General features: G+C 33.5%; 1 protein-coding gene across 3 annotated transcripts; it reads left to right on the top strand.

Annotated features, from left to right (window-relative positions):
* The first annotated feature begins 3,559 nt into the window (after positions 1 to 3,559).
* Positions 3,560 to 16,295, top strand: Mnr (Membrane-bound Notch regulator). Of its 3 annotated transcripts, XM_013313828.1 has the most exons (6): positions 3,560 to 3,786; positions 11,663 to 11,729; positions 13,587 to 13,721; positions 14,072 to 14,605; positions 14,708 to 14,816; positions 16,094 to 16,295. In XM_013313828.1, the coding sequence occupies exons 2-6, from the start codon at positions 11,669 to 11,671 to the stop codon at positions 16,149 to 16,151; spliced, it is 897 nt and encodes a 298-aa protein (XP_013169282.1). In that variant the 5' UTR covers positions 3,560 to 3,786; positions 11,663 to 11,668; the 3' UTR covers positions 16,152 to 16,295.
* Positions 16,296 to 16,523: the final 228 nt, after the last annotated feature.

Raw genomic sequence — 16,523 nt, 5'->3', positions numbered from 1 at the left:
GCAAAGGAGAAAACATATTTCATACAAATCGCTATTTTGTTTCAAATGTTATTTGTTTCTGAAATATGAAATAATGAACAGAAGTAATGCTCATTAATTATTTCTTTTTGTGTTCTTTACGTTCGGAACCAAAGGCATAATACTGTAGATGCTAATTGAATATACCATCGCAATTACATTATGTTCTCTTACGTTTATTTTTAATATGTACGGATATACTTTTAGACATTATTAGTTAGAATTCTTTGGCGCGAATGACGTGCTTTCGTATCAAAGTCCAGTGTCAGAATGAATATTGAGGGGACACAAACGTCGACACTTTAGCAAGGCTAGTGTTGAGTCAATACACTGGATCATTTTCGGATTTTCTTCCTAAAAATACCTATACGGATATATGTTTATAATATCTTGGTTCCTTTATCTTTATTTTTAATCTAGACGGACTACGAACATGCTTAACTTAACATTAATTGTAAGTTTAAAATACATACGATAAATAATTTTAAACGATTTAACCAATACCTTTTTAAACGAATATCAATAAAAAGCAACATTTCCGACCCACAAAGTGATTCAAGATCCAACGTCTCTAGCAATGGATTCCTAGCAAAAGTACAGACACGACTCTTGTATTATAGAATGAATGGACCATCTCCGGTGCATTCGACGGACCGGAATACCAGCTTGTACAAGATCCAAAGCTTTCTAAATTGTAATAAATCTAACATATCTATCGGACATAGATCTAGACATTTGTTTAATTTATTAAAGCGCAAAAGATCCACCAGTTTGGTTGTAAATCATCTTCATGTGGCTTGAATTGTATATTTTTTTCCTACGTGATCAGAGGCCTCCAAGATTTTTATTTAATAATATAAAATATTAAGTCCAGGACAGACCGAGTCTCAAGACTTTATACCAAACGACTTGTCTAGTTTTGAAAAGTAAGTTGTCATTCAGTTTCCCAGTGTCTTAATAGATGATTATGGAGACAGTCAGTCGAGTTTATTGATTATGAGATTAACTAAAACTTAAACATGATAAAAAGCACTTGACTTGCAATTTCAGGTCCTGGGTTCGAACCCGCCATGTACCTATGTGTTTTTCGATTTCCGATTTACATGTGTACATTTATCCGACGTTCTTACGGTGAAGGAAAACCTGCATGCAACCTGCACATATATGAAAATAAATTCAAAGATATGTGTGAAGTCAACTAACCCGCACTTGGCCAGCATGGCTGACTATGGCCTAATCACCCTTAGCTTGGAGTAGGCCCCGATTCTCTCGGTGGGGTTTAATGCATTATCGCATGGTCATATTCGGTGTAGACAAAATGAATATTGACAAAATTGTGGTGTTATTAAAGTTCATAATTACATTTTGATGCGTCGTCCCTCGTAGAGTAAAGTTGCGAGCCACACCCTCATTACAGTGGAGTGTATACTGACAGGGCGAGCCATCTGTGAAACAAGTTTGTGGAACTACACCATCGCGAAGTTACGAACAAGCCTAATTTATTTAAACTTCTTTATTTTTATAATTTTTATTCAGATTTTATGACACTGATTAAAAAAAATACTGTGACATTCATAAAGTAAGAATAGCACAAAGGAAGCAATATTTTAAAGGAGTGAAGAAAAGTAACACTTTTGGGCAAACATTGGTAGAATTAACGGCTGACTACACAAAAAGGGCGCTGCAGCGTAGATAAGGGTAAGGTTTCCACAAAATGAACCCACGTGAGGTTAAGTGGGTCCATTGGATGAGAACGACCGTTTACCTTTACCGATTCATGAGATATGCCTACATTTAGTAGTAGATAAAAGTGTATAAAGTATTTTTATTTGCCACTATATGAAATTTTATGAACAAGTGAACTACAAAAACTATAATTTAATAGATTGCGAGATAGGTGACATAAACAAGGTGACAATTTTAATAGATTTAAAGGACGAGAACTAGTCGTGAACTGATCGCACTGAGAGTGTTATACGGATAGGGCAATAATGATGATATTATTCAATATTACGGTCTATTATTCATATGTACGATGCATTTTAAAAATGGAATATAAAAAATAATAAAGCGTGGCAAACGTTGACTATACATTAAAAGTAATGGTGCGGTTAATTTCTCAAGAGGAAACAGCGTCACTGGCGGTATTGTATCAAACAGATTTTATCGCGTTCCGGTTTTATCATTCCCGTGATTCTTTTTACAATCATAAATAATGTCAACACACTTTAGACTTTTATATTTTTTAGGATTATACGGGTTATACTTCCTTATTACTGCAAAAAGTAAATTTATAACGTTATAATATGGTTTTGACTTTTTTAATTTATATTTTTCCTTTTTTTGCAATTAGAATTCATACTACATATTAACATATACTTTTCATTTTGTTTATTTTTAATATTTTTTTAATTTTTTCTTAAACCAAGAATTAATATACGTGGTAAAAATATGTAGGAACGTTTAGAACTTATACTTTTCATAAAGAAGTAATGGAACATTAAACGTCTAATTTTTCACTGAATAATAAAAATAATACAGTAAAACTTGTTGAAGATAGGGTGAAATATATTATCCAAACTCGAGTTTCTGCCCCGCCCGGTCCGGTCCTGAATCGTATTTTAAATCCTTCTTATCTTTTTGGTCCATGTGGAGTGACAGAGCGGCCCGTAGCTACTTACTGCTATGGGTGCACTTGTATATTACTTCTTCTATAACCCTTTTCACATATTTTTTTTCTTTTATCTATTATGGCTGTCGCCTTCGACTCCATCCGCGCGTAATTAAAAAAAATAATTAACAGCCTATGTGTTCTTAAAGGCTACGTTCTAAATCTAAGTCGAATTTCAAAGAGATCGGAACTATTTCTACGCTCAACGAAGGTGCCTCTAGTTTTGTGAAACAGAAATCCTTAAATGCATTTAACACACAAAGCGGCAAAAATAATGAACCAGACTGCACGAACGTTGAGTAAATTAAAACTAATGGAGCACTTAATTTCTCAAGAGGATAAAGCTTCGCACCAACTCTGAATTTTATTCAACAGATTTTATTGCGCTGCAGGTTAACTTTAGTTTGACACTAATTTTACGTAATGAAAATATTTATCAAACTGTTGCAAAGCAAATAACATAGCTGAAATAAACAGTGGTAGATGCCAACAATAGCCGTTGCACGAATGACCCGACTCGATGACGACCCCGTCGAAATCAGGCGCGAAGTGGAAGTAATTTCGGGTTTCGTCTAATGACTGTGGCTTACGGAGGTCTAATTTTAGTCATCTTTCCCTTGCCTTTTCTTATAAGGAAACGATGGAATTGGAAGTGGCCGCTGGGTCGTATGCCACCGTATAATAAAAAAAACAACTAAATATAAGAAGACGCAAAACAAATCAATAATCATTAACTTTATTTGGCTTTAACTATGTATTTAATCATTAAAGGTATAATTTTGTTTCTCCCTACAAAGGAGAAGGTAACGCAAAGTGACTTTAGAATTTGATGCCTAAAACAAATTATATTTTTATCTGACGTCTACTGTCAATGTCACCCACTACTACGATTTCCTTGTATCTTAAATACGAAATAACTTGAAAGCGAGTAACATTGCTGTTGTATTACCTTTTGACGATTATTATTGACCTTGTGTAAGTCGACAGGCCAGTAGTTCAGTGTATTATTGTGTTGTTAGTGCGACGGCATAAGGAAATATAGGTCCTAGTTGAACACAAGTGGGACAAGAGGAGCAAATCCTGTATTTTATATCAATGTAAGTTTTGTGGTATATTTCTTAGAATATTACACCTACTTTTTGCTTACGTATTAGTAATTCAAATTAATTAATTAGTAACTTATGACGCATCTTTACGTATATTTCCTCCCTTTTTAATCCAGAAACCTCAAAACGTTTGCGTTGTGTGAGATTTACGTTATTATAGTTAAAGAAAAACATATTATAATAGGAATTTAAATTTCCTATCTATTAATACATTTTCCTATGCTCATAGCTTTGTACTATTACAATTTAAAGTCACGTAATTTCATTTATATGCTATTTGTATGTTTAATACGTTACATAAACAAAACTTCAGTATTTAGTTATTTTTAATTCCAAAATTTTGAAATAGTAATAAGTTAACTGTTTATAATGTTTTGAGCTAAATGTAATTATCCCGCCTATTTATTTCACTCTATAAATCTTATATATCTATTAATAAAAGTTTAGCAATTAATGAGAAGCATTATTTTTTTGTATTCCTTTATCGTAAACTATGAAAATTCACTGCTATAATACTTAAAATACTGTCTTTGTCTTTTCAATGACAATAAGAAGGATAACAATATATGTTTCAATAGGAACTGATATGTTAAGTTCATTTTGCCAAGTACTGTGACATCTACATATTTTTATCCTCAGTCGTCTAAAGTGGTACATCCTGTTATTTGTTAAATTGTTATAACAATTTAGTTTTGCAAGAGGTTATCATTCAATAGGAGTATATTTATAGACATATTGGTGTCTCAATTTATTTGTTTACCAATATTATTTACATAACAAAATACATCAATTTACTGTAACAATAATGAGACTAAGAAAAGAAGTGTCATAAATGTAAGGAAAAAGTTAACATGAGGTTTGTTTGCTTGTTTACGACCTTGTACTGATGAAATTGCCGTATAGTGTCAAACTATGAACAATACTAACATATCATCTTCAAAAAGTTGTAAAATGTTGTGACACACCCATTCCATCATAACTGCCCGAAGCATGAATTGTTTTACTGTTATTTTGTTTATAGTTTATTTCGATTTAACTATTACTTGTACATAATCTTACTAATGAAATAAATGTAAATGTTTAGATTTATGGATATTTGTTACAAGGTATCTCCAGAACAGCCGCATAGATCTTGCTGAAATTTGGCATGGATGTAAAATATAGCCCGGAAAAACTGTTTTTGTTATAATGTTTAATTATAATAATGTTTTTTTTATTTTATTCTGCTTGGAAGGAGTCACGGTTGACAGGTAGTGAACCATAAAGAAACTAATTTATTTTTAAAGTTCAGTAAAATCATGATTTAAATCTATAGAGTAGCTATGGCCATGAGATTGACCTTTGATTGCAATCTTGTTATGTTTGTGCCACCACATAGAGATTAACCAGTAAAATATGATTTTTGCATATAAATTTCTAATTTAATGAGTGTTCATTAAAGAACTAACAAGCGACACAATAATTAAACTGGTTAACCACACATTTTTACTGTCAAAACACTAATACAGATAAAAAATGTAAAACTGTTATTGCTATTATTTTTTAATGGTCAAGGTAATTTTTTTTTATTATACGATTTAATTAACATCTGGCATTAGATTTAAAATGGCAAAATACATAGAAATATGTAAATAAGCACTGATATGTTTCACATGTTAGCAGATAAGTTTTTTACCAAAAATGTCTATAAAAGGATTTATACACCGATTAACTTTGCCAAAAACTATTATACTACAAATAGACCTCATATAAAACTGTCATAATAAAACCCCTATTTGTTACGTAAATGCTCGATCAATTATCTTTTCATGAGCATTTATTGGCCAAACATTGAATACAAATACACATATTAACTCAAATATGAACCTCAGTAGTGACCAACATTAACTTGATATATTCTCTATAGGCCCATTCATTCTAAAAAGTTTCGTCATGCGTGAACAGTTCGCCATAAAGACGTCTCGCTATATGAGGAATAACTTCCTTTGGAGAAATCCAAAAGCCCACTGGGCTACCAAGAACAATTATGGAGGATAGCCAGCATTTGGCTTGTATCAAACTAAATAAACACTTATCCGTAAAACAACAAACATCCCCACAGTAAATCTAATTCGGGAATAGTCAAGATTTTAAGGTTACCAGACTTAAATATGTGACCCCTTAAAAACATGTTGCTTTCTTCTAGCTGTTAATATGATGTTTTTGCGGTTACTTACTATTAACTGCGTGCGAGTTAATTACACAATAATTTTACGATAATTATGTAAACAAATACGTTTGATGGAAGTTTCCTGTACTTTTAGCGTAATAAGACAATTATCATTAGCAACTATTTATGACGTCCATTGCAATCGTACTCTATTTCAACGTTCTCAATGAAGTTCTTGAGATGTAGTCAAGGTTATTTACATATAAAAAACTAAAAATAACCGGTTTCTCACGATACATCGTAACCTGAATCTAATTCTCACAAGGTGCAAAGAAAATCATGTAAACGCGTGTTATTGAAATTGGTATCTAATTTCTGTTCATACATTAAACATTGAACGGTAAATTTCACATCAATGTTTTATTACATTGACGGAGTACTTGAGTTTAGATTCCTTATTTAGTTTACTAGTTGTCGCCTGCGTGGCCGCGCGGAATAAAAAAAAGAAAACTTATAATAATTAGTAGCATATGTTTTCTTTTAGACTAAGTTCTACGTCTATGCCAAATTTCATCGAGAGCCGTTGAGTGGTTTTCTGTATACCTTCTAACAAACGTTCATCTATCCCTCAAAATCTTAATTGATTTCATATATCAAAATAATATATAGTGAGTTTTTACCTGAATGCTAGTGGACCAGAAACACACTTTACTAAAAACAATTCATGATTATTTTGTTTACCCAACCATGTTTAAAAGTGTCTGCTTGTATATTTTAATACAAAAATATAGTATAAACTTATTCACCTGTTAAAACACACGCCTATATGCTCTTCGCCATTCCCGATCACCCTTGCACATAATATATAACTGATTATCTAAAAATATTACCCTCGCTCTATCCTGCCGATTATGTTTTGGCTGCGGTCCAAAACATGGGAACAGCGCCACTTTATCGCATTAGGACAAATTCAATCAGTTCTCGCTTGACTTAATACGTTCGCTTAGTTTGGACGCCTCCGAAGATTTACTCTTGCACTAAGTCGAGATAAGTCTGCTTGATTATTGATATAGAGACCCTATTCCCCAAACCGCTCCTTCTATTTGATTGTACCTTTATCCTTACAACATTGTTTAAATGTACAATTTACATAGAAAGATAAAACTGGCTTTATTCATTAATATGTTTCACAACTGAAAACGTACACATGACTAATTAATACTTTTACAAATCCTCCTGCTCAGCAACAATTCACTGCGGACTTTTAGACAAACTTCTATCTTCACCTTTGTACGTGTTCAAATTAAAAAAAAAAACTTACTAAGAAGCCATGTGCGTTCTTACAGACTATGTTCTATATCTATGCCAATTCAGCAAATTCCGTTGAGCCGTCTTGGAGATACGTTCTAACAAACATTCATCCATCTTAACATTTGCATTTATATTAGTAAGATATGTACCGTCTAGGGAATAGATAAATAGATAGATAGATAAATTAGGTTTTAATCCAAAAGTAATGATTTCTGTCAAACGAAATGGTTAAATTTTTAATTTATTTTTAAATACTGCATATTATGTTATACATACTAATATTATTGACAAACAAAAGATACATTTCTGAACGTTTAGCTGTTCGTACGACGAACCGACAGTATGATCTCATATACATTTTACCCGACCTTATCTCTTGCGTTATGAACAAACAGATTCCATAGTTCCTCCGTATCAAGTAACATAGTCTATTGAACAAGTTTGTGCGCACACACTTCTTTATCAATCGGCAGTATTGATTGTTTTAATTACGGTTTGTGTGTTTGTTTTGTTTAAATTGTTTCGTTAATTTTAATCTTATCTTGAACGTAAGTCGACCTTACCCTATTAACTTCTTAGAATTGTAATTGGGAATTTTTAAATATTGGCTTTTTATTTCAATATGCTGTTATGCTAAAATTTACCGTATAGTGACGCTAATGATAAGTAATAGTGATTGTTAATAAATGGTGGTGGTTTTTATTATTTACATAATCTTAAAATTTATCGGATTCTGCCTGGAAAATACGTGAACTTCAAAACATAATATGTCAAACGTATTGTAAACAAGAGCACAAATTTTTGAGACTATTGCAAATATAGAAAATGTATGTATCAGGATTCTTTTGGAGCTCTGCTTCATAAAGAACCTTCGAGAAATTCTTTGAGAGAAGTAGTCAGAAATTGCAAAGAAAAATAAAAATTCTGTGTAGTGCCAGGATATGGCTGCAAATCTGTGGAAATGTGCAAGATTTCACCATTGGAATATTTTTATTTAGTGTCTCTGCACTTCGTTCCAGTAGAGCTGTCCGATTTATATCGATAAGTTAATATCAAGGAGAAGCTTTAGCTTAAATTCTATAATCTTCCTGCTGATAAACGATATGGTAAACATACAGTTTTTTTAAATACCAACACTTCGTGGTTTGACATCGTCTCTTCCATTTCAAACAAAAATAATTTACTCTATCAGTGCAGAGATCGTTTAGCAAAAACATTTTAAAATGACAATTTGTTAAATCATTCACGCACTCAATATTGTTTCTATGCATATTCAATATGTGAGTACAGCGTCAAATATCGATGCATTTTCAACCAAGCTCCGGTTTATCGGACAACACTAGCTCCGATGCGAAAACACGGCGGGGATTTCCGTCGTTATAAATCCCGGCACGCGACATCCTCACTTTACACGCGCCACATCCCGGCAAACCGTGAATTTCTGCACTGAAAAGCCGACTGTGATACACGGCTCCTGGTGTTTTAAAGTACCGTAACATTACGACTGTTTGCGACGTTCCTAGCATTAGTTAGTTTTGTCTATGGCCCGGCTATTGTTTGAGGTGCACGCTGCCTTTTGTATCGAGAAATATTGGAATTAAACCGCTCACATACAATTTCGAGTTGCTTTTCACGTTGCTAATGCTAGTTCGTCGATATAAGCATAGCATCGGAAGTTAAAACAACTTTATATATAATTCACATAGATAAACATGCACAAATAAACAGGAAATTATGAGCAAAATTTAGTTATTATGCTAGTAATTTACACCAAAAATATACATGGAGATTTACGCCATAAAAAACTAGAAGTTTCCTCATGTCGCACCACCTTATTCACGCTATAATAGATGCTGTAATATTGTTATGTTGTCGGTTATTTTCTGTTTAATTGTACCACAAAGAACTATAGGCCACTTTAATAACGAACTTCTGATTGATCAAAGTGTGAGCAGTATTGGTAATCGCATATAATACTTCATATCCTAAATAAATCAATAGGTGAGATAGTAGAATAGACATAGAGAGTCGATTCCCTGCTATCGAAAGCCAATAGACAATGAACGTCGTCATCGGAGGGTTATAGTCGTTCACAAGTGAAGTATGGCGGTGACAGTGTAACCGTTAAAGCGGCCGTTACCGAGCGAGTGATGAACGAGCCACTAAGTGTCTCCACGCCGCTGTCACTTCACGTGGAGCAAAAAGATAAAAGGCATTCCGAAATACGATTCACAAGTGGGCCCGAGAAATGGATAGAGAATCGCCGAGCGCGGCTTTATGCCCGGCAATATATCTCTCGTATCTCTATCCAATTTCTGCTCTATGGCGTGTAATATCCCACTGCGATCCTTTTAATTTTTGCCTCGGCCTTTAATTTCAGACCATTAATTCCAGTCTTATAACCGTATATTTGCTGGGAAAGATTTTTTTGTAATCCCTAAGGGATAAGAAAGTATCTTTGTGCTTTGTGATTCTATGTTCGTAACATCTAATTACTTGCTCGAATAGGGTACCCATTTTATTTTTTTGTGTGTAGTTATTAACTTGACTTAATATAAACTATTTACTAGAGCTTCTAGAAATGTTTTATGAGTTTCTGCTGTAAAAATATTTTAGAAAATATAACGAAAATCCACCGATATTTACTTTCTGAAGTGTACTCTAAAAATAATGTAGCGAAACACTGTAAGAAGCAGAGACGACTATTTGTCTGGTCGCGCGTCGCACTACAAAACGACGTAATAATGTGCGGCAGCTTAACTTGCCAACATTTTGCTAAGAGAGCGATTTAAAAGTTGACCGTCCCCGAAGTCGCTACTTTGCCGAGCAGCTTCAAATTAATCTAACTTGCTCGCCATCGACCGCTCATGAATTTTGTTTTGTACTGGGTGTCTTGTGAATTTGTCACTAGTAAAATGTTGTTACTCTTGTATAGCATCGGTCTACATCGCTCACCCAATTTTATTAGTAAATTTTCATTGATAGGTTTCAAACAACGATGTACTTTATTTAATTTTTTGAAGTATAGTTATAATCTTTTGTACGTTGAAAATCAATTCTTTATTTTCTACAATTCAAGATAACCTAACTTTCCGGTTTAATTGCATCCGAATTGTTTCTAAAGGGGGATTGTCATAATGAGGCATTAAATGGAGGCCTAATTGCAAATTATCGTGCGTCGAATATCCTAAAGTTGGGAGTGAATTGCGTGACTTGGTCACCCCGGACCCAACGTCTGACCTTTGCCATTCCAACGCGCCCCTGTCTCCCCTGCTAAACCCCTTGATAATTGATTTACTTACAATCGACATCATTTACCTTCATTTAAGGAAATTTACTGTCTACAGTAAAGTATGACTGTTATTATAAAATTAAGATTCAATTATTCATAATAACAAGTACGTATCTTTTATAAATATTTTTTATAAATTACCAGTGACTAACTAATTACATCATCAACATAAAATTATACTACAAACGGGCCTCTGTTATCTTAGTTCGTTCTTTTTCTATGCACAATGTTAACGCGGTCATCGCTCCAAATAAAGCAGAAACTTTGCTATGTATGATGAGCAATTCTTGAGATATTGATAACAAGAAACGAATAAATATTGTCTGTAAAATCGTGAAGCTATTTTGTGAGAAATTATAAATTCTAATAAAATTAAGAAAGTAACCTGTAAAGAATCTTGGTCTTACTACCCCTATAACATTAACGTATGACATGATGCAGAGTAAATTTATCTGTTAACCTCTGCTAGACTTCAAAGCATAGCCAACTCGTTTCATAACCATGAAACATACAAGAGCAAAATAGAATTAATTCCTTAGCTAACTTCACGGAGGTGTAAGTCTGTTAGCGGCTTTGATTCTGGAACGTGAGCCGTGTAAACGAGTCACGGTAACGTTGCATTTCAGTTTTCAATAAAGGGTAACACAAGTTACGGCATAAGCCCCCCGTACGTTTACTCACCTGGCGCAGTAGTTGGTAACGAGGTTATATGAAACAGTTTGGGGCGAAATTGCTCTGGGAATGTACTCGGGTGTCATAAAGTTTGGACGGAACGTCGGACAAGCGGCACCTGTTCTCGGCTTCCTATTATATTACGTGCCGGCGAGTTATTAAGTGCACGGTGCGACTTTGTTGGCCTTATGGTGTGTTGATTTCGCAGACACATTTTCCCTGTCTTTTGCTTTGTGTCTGACCATGTCATTGAGTGGATTTATTAAAATAAATTGTTTAGGAACATTGTATTTGTATGTTTTAGTTACAAAATAATCTTAATTAAATATATGTTATTAAAGTCTTTAGATTTTTTTTTACTTTTCGCGTAATTTATTTCGATTCGTTAGAAACAAAAAAAATGTTTTTGATTACTTTTTTATATGCTTAATGTATGATTTCAGATTACAATGGATTGGAGGACAGGTCTAGTGGCGCTCTGTTTAGTACTTTATGTTGATGCATTTTCCAGTAAGTATTATTATTATATAGCTTTTATAAACAAATAAAATATGGTTAATGTACTACAAAATGAATGTAGGTTTGTTTACAGTTTATAAGATAATGCATTTTTTGTTTTTATTGTCAAGATTTAAAATGCTAATATTATTTAAAAAAAAGGCTAAAAAAATTTAAGCTGCCTGCGTAACCGGCTACGGTCGTCTTCTAATATTTTGTATGAAACTGGAATTTCGATTAGTATTTTTACCTAAATGAGACGAGGCGTATAGGAGGGCATTCACCTGATAGAATTCGGAATCTGAATACAAAATCCCGCGCTGTACCTCATTTTTTTCTAGAACTATAATAAAACAAATTACTGATATTTGCACATTACTCTAGAATACACAAAGACTTCTTTTATAGAAAAAGTCACTTTTCAGCAAAAATTGCAATCATCTAGAAATATTAATTTACTGTATTTGAATTTATTTAACTTAAAACAAACATTATTTTACGTTTAGCAAGACCTATTCCACCCTAGATCTTCGTATGTACTTTTCATTACCTAATGCACTCATAAACTCGACGCACCCAACGAAGTATAACAAAACAATGAGTTATGATCCGACCTTACGGCTCGCTTTTTACTCCACTTTATTGCATCTAAAGTCACAAGTGCTATAAAATTTTCTCATACTTGGCTGTTACATCGCTCTTAAAAAAATAACCACGAGTAGAATCATGCCGCGGGCACGAAATTTGCGAGCGAGACGGGCGGAGCGCGGTGATAAACAAAAGTTTAAATTTGTGTGTTGCTAATTCCGTGCCCGCGGCCTGAGAGGAAGAACATACGTTAACGTTAAAGCCTGGTCAAAGACTATGTGATCAACATTTGTTACTTTGCTATGTACATTTGCATGGAAAACGCATAAATGCACATGTATTTATGGGTGTTAGATAATTCCCATTAAGATTTTAAAGATATAAATATAGGTTTTATTTAATATTCTTATTTCACTTTTCAATACATTCTCTTTTGCACAAATATTGGTTTAACTAAATTTATAAGTAACATTATCAATATTAATAAAAAAGTAACATTGCAATGCTTTTTTAAAAACTTCCTTCAAAATCCCCAAGTTTACTAGAAAAATTGTGTTGCTCCATTTTAAGGGATATCTGTGTTAAAAACTTCTTTATTTATATAGAAAGTTTAATATCAGTTCCCGTACCCGTTACAACAAAAACGCCGAATGGAACATACTCAAACTTCCCCCAAAGCCCATACTTCATTTCCATTTTATCATGCCGTTTTCTTTTGTATAAGTTTTTTTTTCTTCTTATAAGTTTTGTTTGTTATTGTAAGACTGGAATGCGTAACAATAAACCGGGGAATCTAGCGCATATTATAACTTCGAAGCGCAAAGGATGGGAAAACAATTCGGCGGTGGAAAGTTTCTCGCCTTATATTACGTTCAGTATAGACTCTCAAGGGCCACTGTGAACCGAATCTAAGTACATAACCTTGTATATTCAAATGACCCTTTCCCCTTACGACCGAATACTTTATCCGGTCACGATTTCGGGTTATAAAAAAGGGCACAATTCCCGAAGTAACATGAATAAAATTTATTCATTGAATGTACGCGGTTACATTTCCGAACACCTTATTATATCAATAACTGGCTCTTTCTACGGCCCTGTGTCATATAACTATCTGTTTTGAGGTAGACAACGATTTGCACTGCATCTTTTACATACAAAACCACTCCCGAGTAGTATTTATGGGAAATTTGATGTTAAGCTTTTCCGATTCTTGAAACGGAGCTGTATTTTCAGCGTGTATATGATGTGATAAATCTAAATATATTCTTTTATTAACAGAATACGGAAGGACGTGTAAAGATATAGGATGTCTGAACAGCGAGGTGTGCGTATTGGCCGAGGACCCCTGTACGTTCGGCCACTCCACTGACTGCGGAACGTACCCTACCTGCAAGAAGAAGTCTAAAGTAGAAGGTACTTATTCCTCTAATCAACAAAGGAACACATTTGATAACATCCAACCAATATAACGAAAACAGAAAGATATATGTTTTTCCAAATACATGTAATGACCAGTAACAACGAAGTTATGCCAGGACCGCAAAAACCGGAAATCCGCAATCACTACCTACTGCTTTAGTCTGCGGATGCCGCTTTATTTACTTTAATCTTTTCATCCGAGGTCACGGACTTGCAACAGTGTATTATAAGCATCGCTTGTTTTTTTTATAAGTCTTATAATTGTTTAAAAAAATTAAAACAACTTATAGATATTAATATTATTAACAAAGCGAATTGAGACATCCAAAATGTTCTCTTTTCAGGCTCCCATTCGGAACCCGCTCAGCCTTCCGTTCCGAAACCGGCGCCGCACACTCCCACGAGCGATTTCGATTCCCCACCTCATTATCCTGCGCCAGCACCGCCTTCTCCAAACATGGGAGGCAATACGCACACAGGAGGTTCCCCTTACGGGGGCAACTCGCCTTACGGTGGTAACTCGCCTTATGGAGGCAACTCGCATACCGGAGGCGGTTCACCTTATGGCGGAAATTCGCCTTACGGTGGTAATTCTCCGTATGGCGGTTCAACAGGCGGCCATTCACCATACGGAGGCAATTCGCCTTACGGAGGCAGTTCGCCATATGGAGGAACACCCAACCGCGGTGGAAATAACCCTTACGGAGGAAGTTCGCCTTACGGTGGCTCCAATCCAACAGGAACAAAGAGTCCATTGGACAACATCTTTAATACACTAAACAACTTCGCCAATGGCGGAGGCACAGGAACAGGAGCCGGTGGTCAAGGGTTATCCAACATCTTCGGAAATATACTAGGAAATTTATCCAAAAACGGAGGTTTGACAAGTTTCCTAAACACTAGGCCTTTAATGGAGAATCCTAATTATGCATCGCACAGTTCGAATTCTAGGAGTGCTAATCCCCAAAATTATCCATCAGGCCAGCCCGCGTACCAAGCTCCAAGTCAGAACAGGAATTATGGTCAAAGTAATGCCCGTTACAACGCAGGAACTACAAGAAAACCGGCGACCTATGGCTGGAACTTCGGGTAAATACAACTCTAGTTGGAACGAAGGCTTTAGATGATTACTTTAGCTTTGCATGAATACTATTTAACAACTAATGCAAATAATTTTATACTCAACAGTTCACAAAGTCGAACTGCCTGCATACAATCACTTTTAATTTTAAGTTTCTTTTTATTTTATAATTTTGTCACAAATAACAAAACTAAAATGCAATTTTCAAGAGCTTGATAATGAATCTCTGATAGTAATTTTCTTTTCATTTAGAATGGTTAAGGTTATCTTAGATATTAAGTTGTATTTAACTATATCTGCATATTTTAACTATTTTTGCTATGAAAAGGCTTTTTCTCATCCCAGTAAGTACTGTCAAATGACACCAAAGATTTTTTTTACTAATAGAACTTCGCTTTTGAAGAATTTGTTTAAAATTATTAGAAACAAGCATTTTGGCTTAATATTTTTTTTAATTATGCAATGCAATGAATATAAATATGAATATGAATGCTTTATATAGTCTGTACTTTGAAAAAAAAGTTGCCAGTTATTTCTTTGTTATTTTTTATTTTGCATTTAAGATTTATAAGAAAATACTTTCAATGTATATTCTTTGTAGAATATTTATGCACCCGAGCTAAAGCTTGTCATCATGTGGATTCTAACACTGTTTTATAGTGAAATTAAATGTAATACTAAAAAATGTATAAAATAGTTGACAAACTTAGTGTACTCTAGTACTTTTTATTGGCTTTCAACAGCTAAATATTTTACCATATTTTATTTTAAAAAAACGCATTAGGAATTTGCTAATAATTTTATTGTAAGAAATGTAAGAACAACTCATAATTTTTGTAAATTATACAAAATTAAATGTTAAAAAATGAGCAAATGGAATGCATCACAACTTTACTAATATATTTCACTAACTTTTCTACAAATTACTTCTATTATGCTTTAGATTGCACCATTTCATTATTGTTTTTTATTTTTTATTGAGATTAAACAACGCAAAATACTCAAATATTTAAAATAACTTTTCAGATTTTAATATCCACAAGAAATAACCGAAATTGTATTTTATAGTCAAATAATTTTATGTAATTTTTTTTTATAAGCAAATAATTTCATTTTTTTTACCAATTGTTTGCTAATTTTTCTTAAGTTATATAAAAAGACTCACTGTACTCTTACAATTTAATTTCTAACCGACTTCAAAAAAAGGAGGTTCACAATACGTCTGTATGTTTATTTTTTATAAGACAGTGCCATTTTAATACTGCATATTTTATATTTATTTCAGTGTGGCCATGTTGACATATGTCGTACATCAATACATCTACAGTGTGGTACTCAACTGAATTATATGTAGAAAAATTATTATTTTTTATAACTGAATTGTGATATATATTCAGGTGCCTTGTGATTAATTGTTGCCGTCAAATATTATGTATATGTTGTGAAATTAACATTAAATTTTAATTTTATTCAAGTTTTTTTCTTCATTGTGAGTTTTTATTGCTTAGAACCTGTACAAAAATATTTATTTTAATAAGAGACAAAAACGTAATGAAGATAACTATTTTTATCTGTACCAACAATAATCGTTAATGTAGGGCAAGTTTGGGCTACCGCCCAGGGCGTTGACTATTATCAGTATAGGTGGACTAGAAAAACTAATGACAAAGACAGATCTTCCCAAAACTATTTATCTAAATTATCTCTTAATTTTA

The sequence above is a fragment of the Papilio xuthus genome, unplaced genomic scaffold (genome assembly GCF_000836235.2).
Source record: "Papilio xuthus unplaced genomic scaffold, Pxut_1.1 DF827542.1, whole genome shotgun sequence".
Lineage (NCBI taxonomy): Eukaryota > Metazoa > Arthropoda > Insecta > Lepidoptera > Papilionidae > Papilio > Papilio xuthus.
Note: the sequence above shows the minus strand (reverse complement) of the source record. Positions and strands in the feature narration are given on the sequence as shown.

Coding starts and splice junctions, on each gene's coding strand:
- Mnr (XM_013313827.1), top strand. CDS start 11,669: ATGGATTGGAGGACAGGTCTAGTGGCGCTCTGTTTAGTACTTTATGTT. Junction 11,730..13,586: donor TTATGTTGATGCATTTTCCA/GTAAGTATTATT, acceptor TTTTATTAACAG/AATACGGAAGGACGTGTAAA. Junction 13,722..14,071: donor GAAGAAGTCTAAAGTAGAAG/GTACTTATTCCT, acceptor TTCTCTTTTCAG/GCTCCCATTCGGAACCCGCT.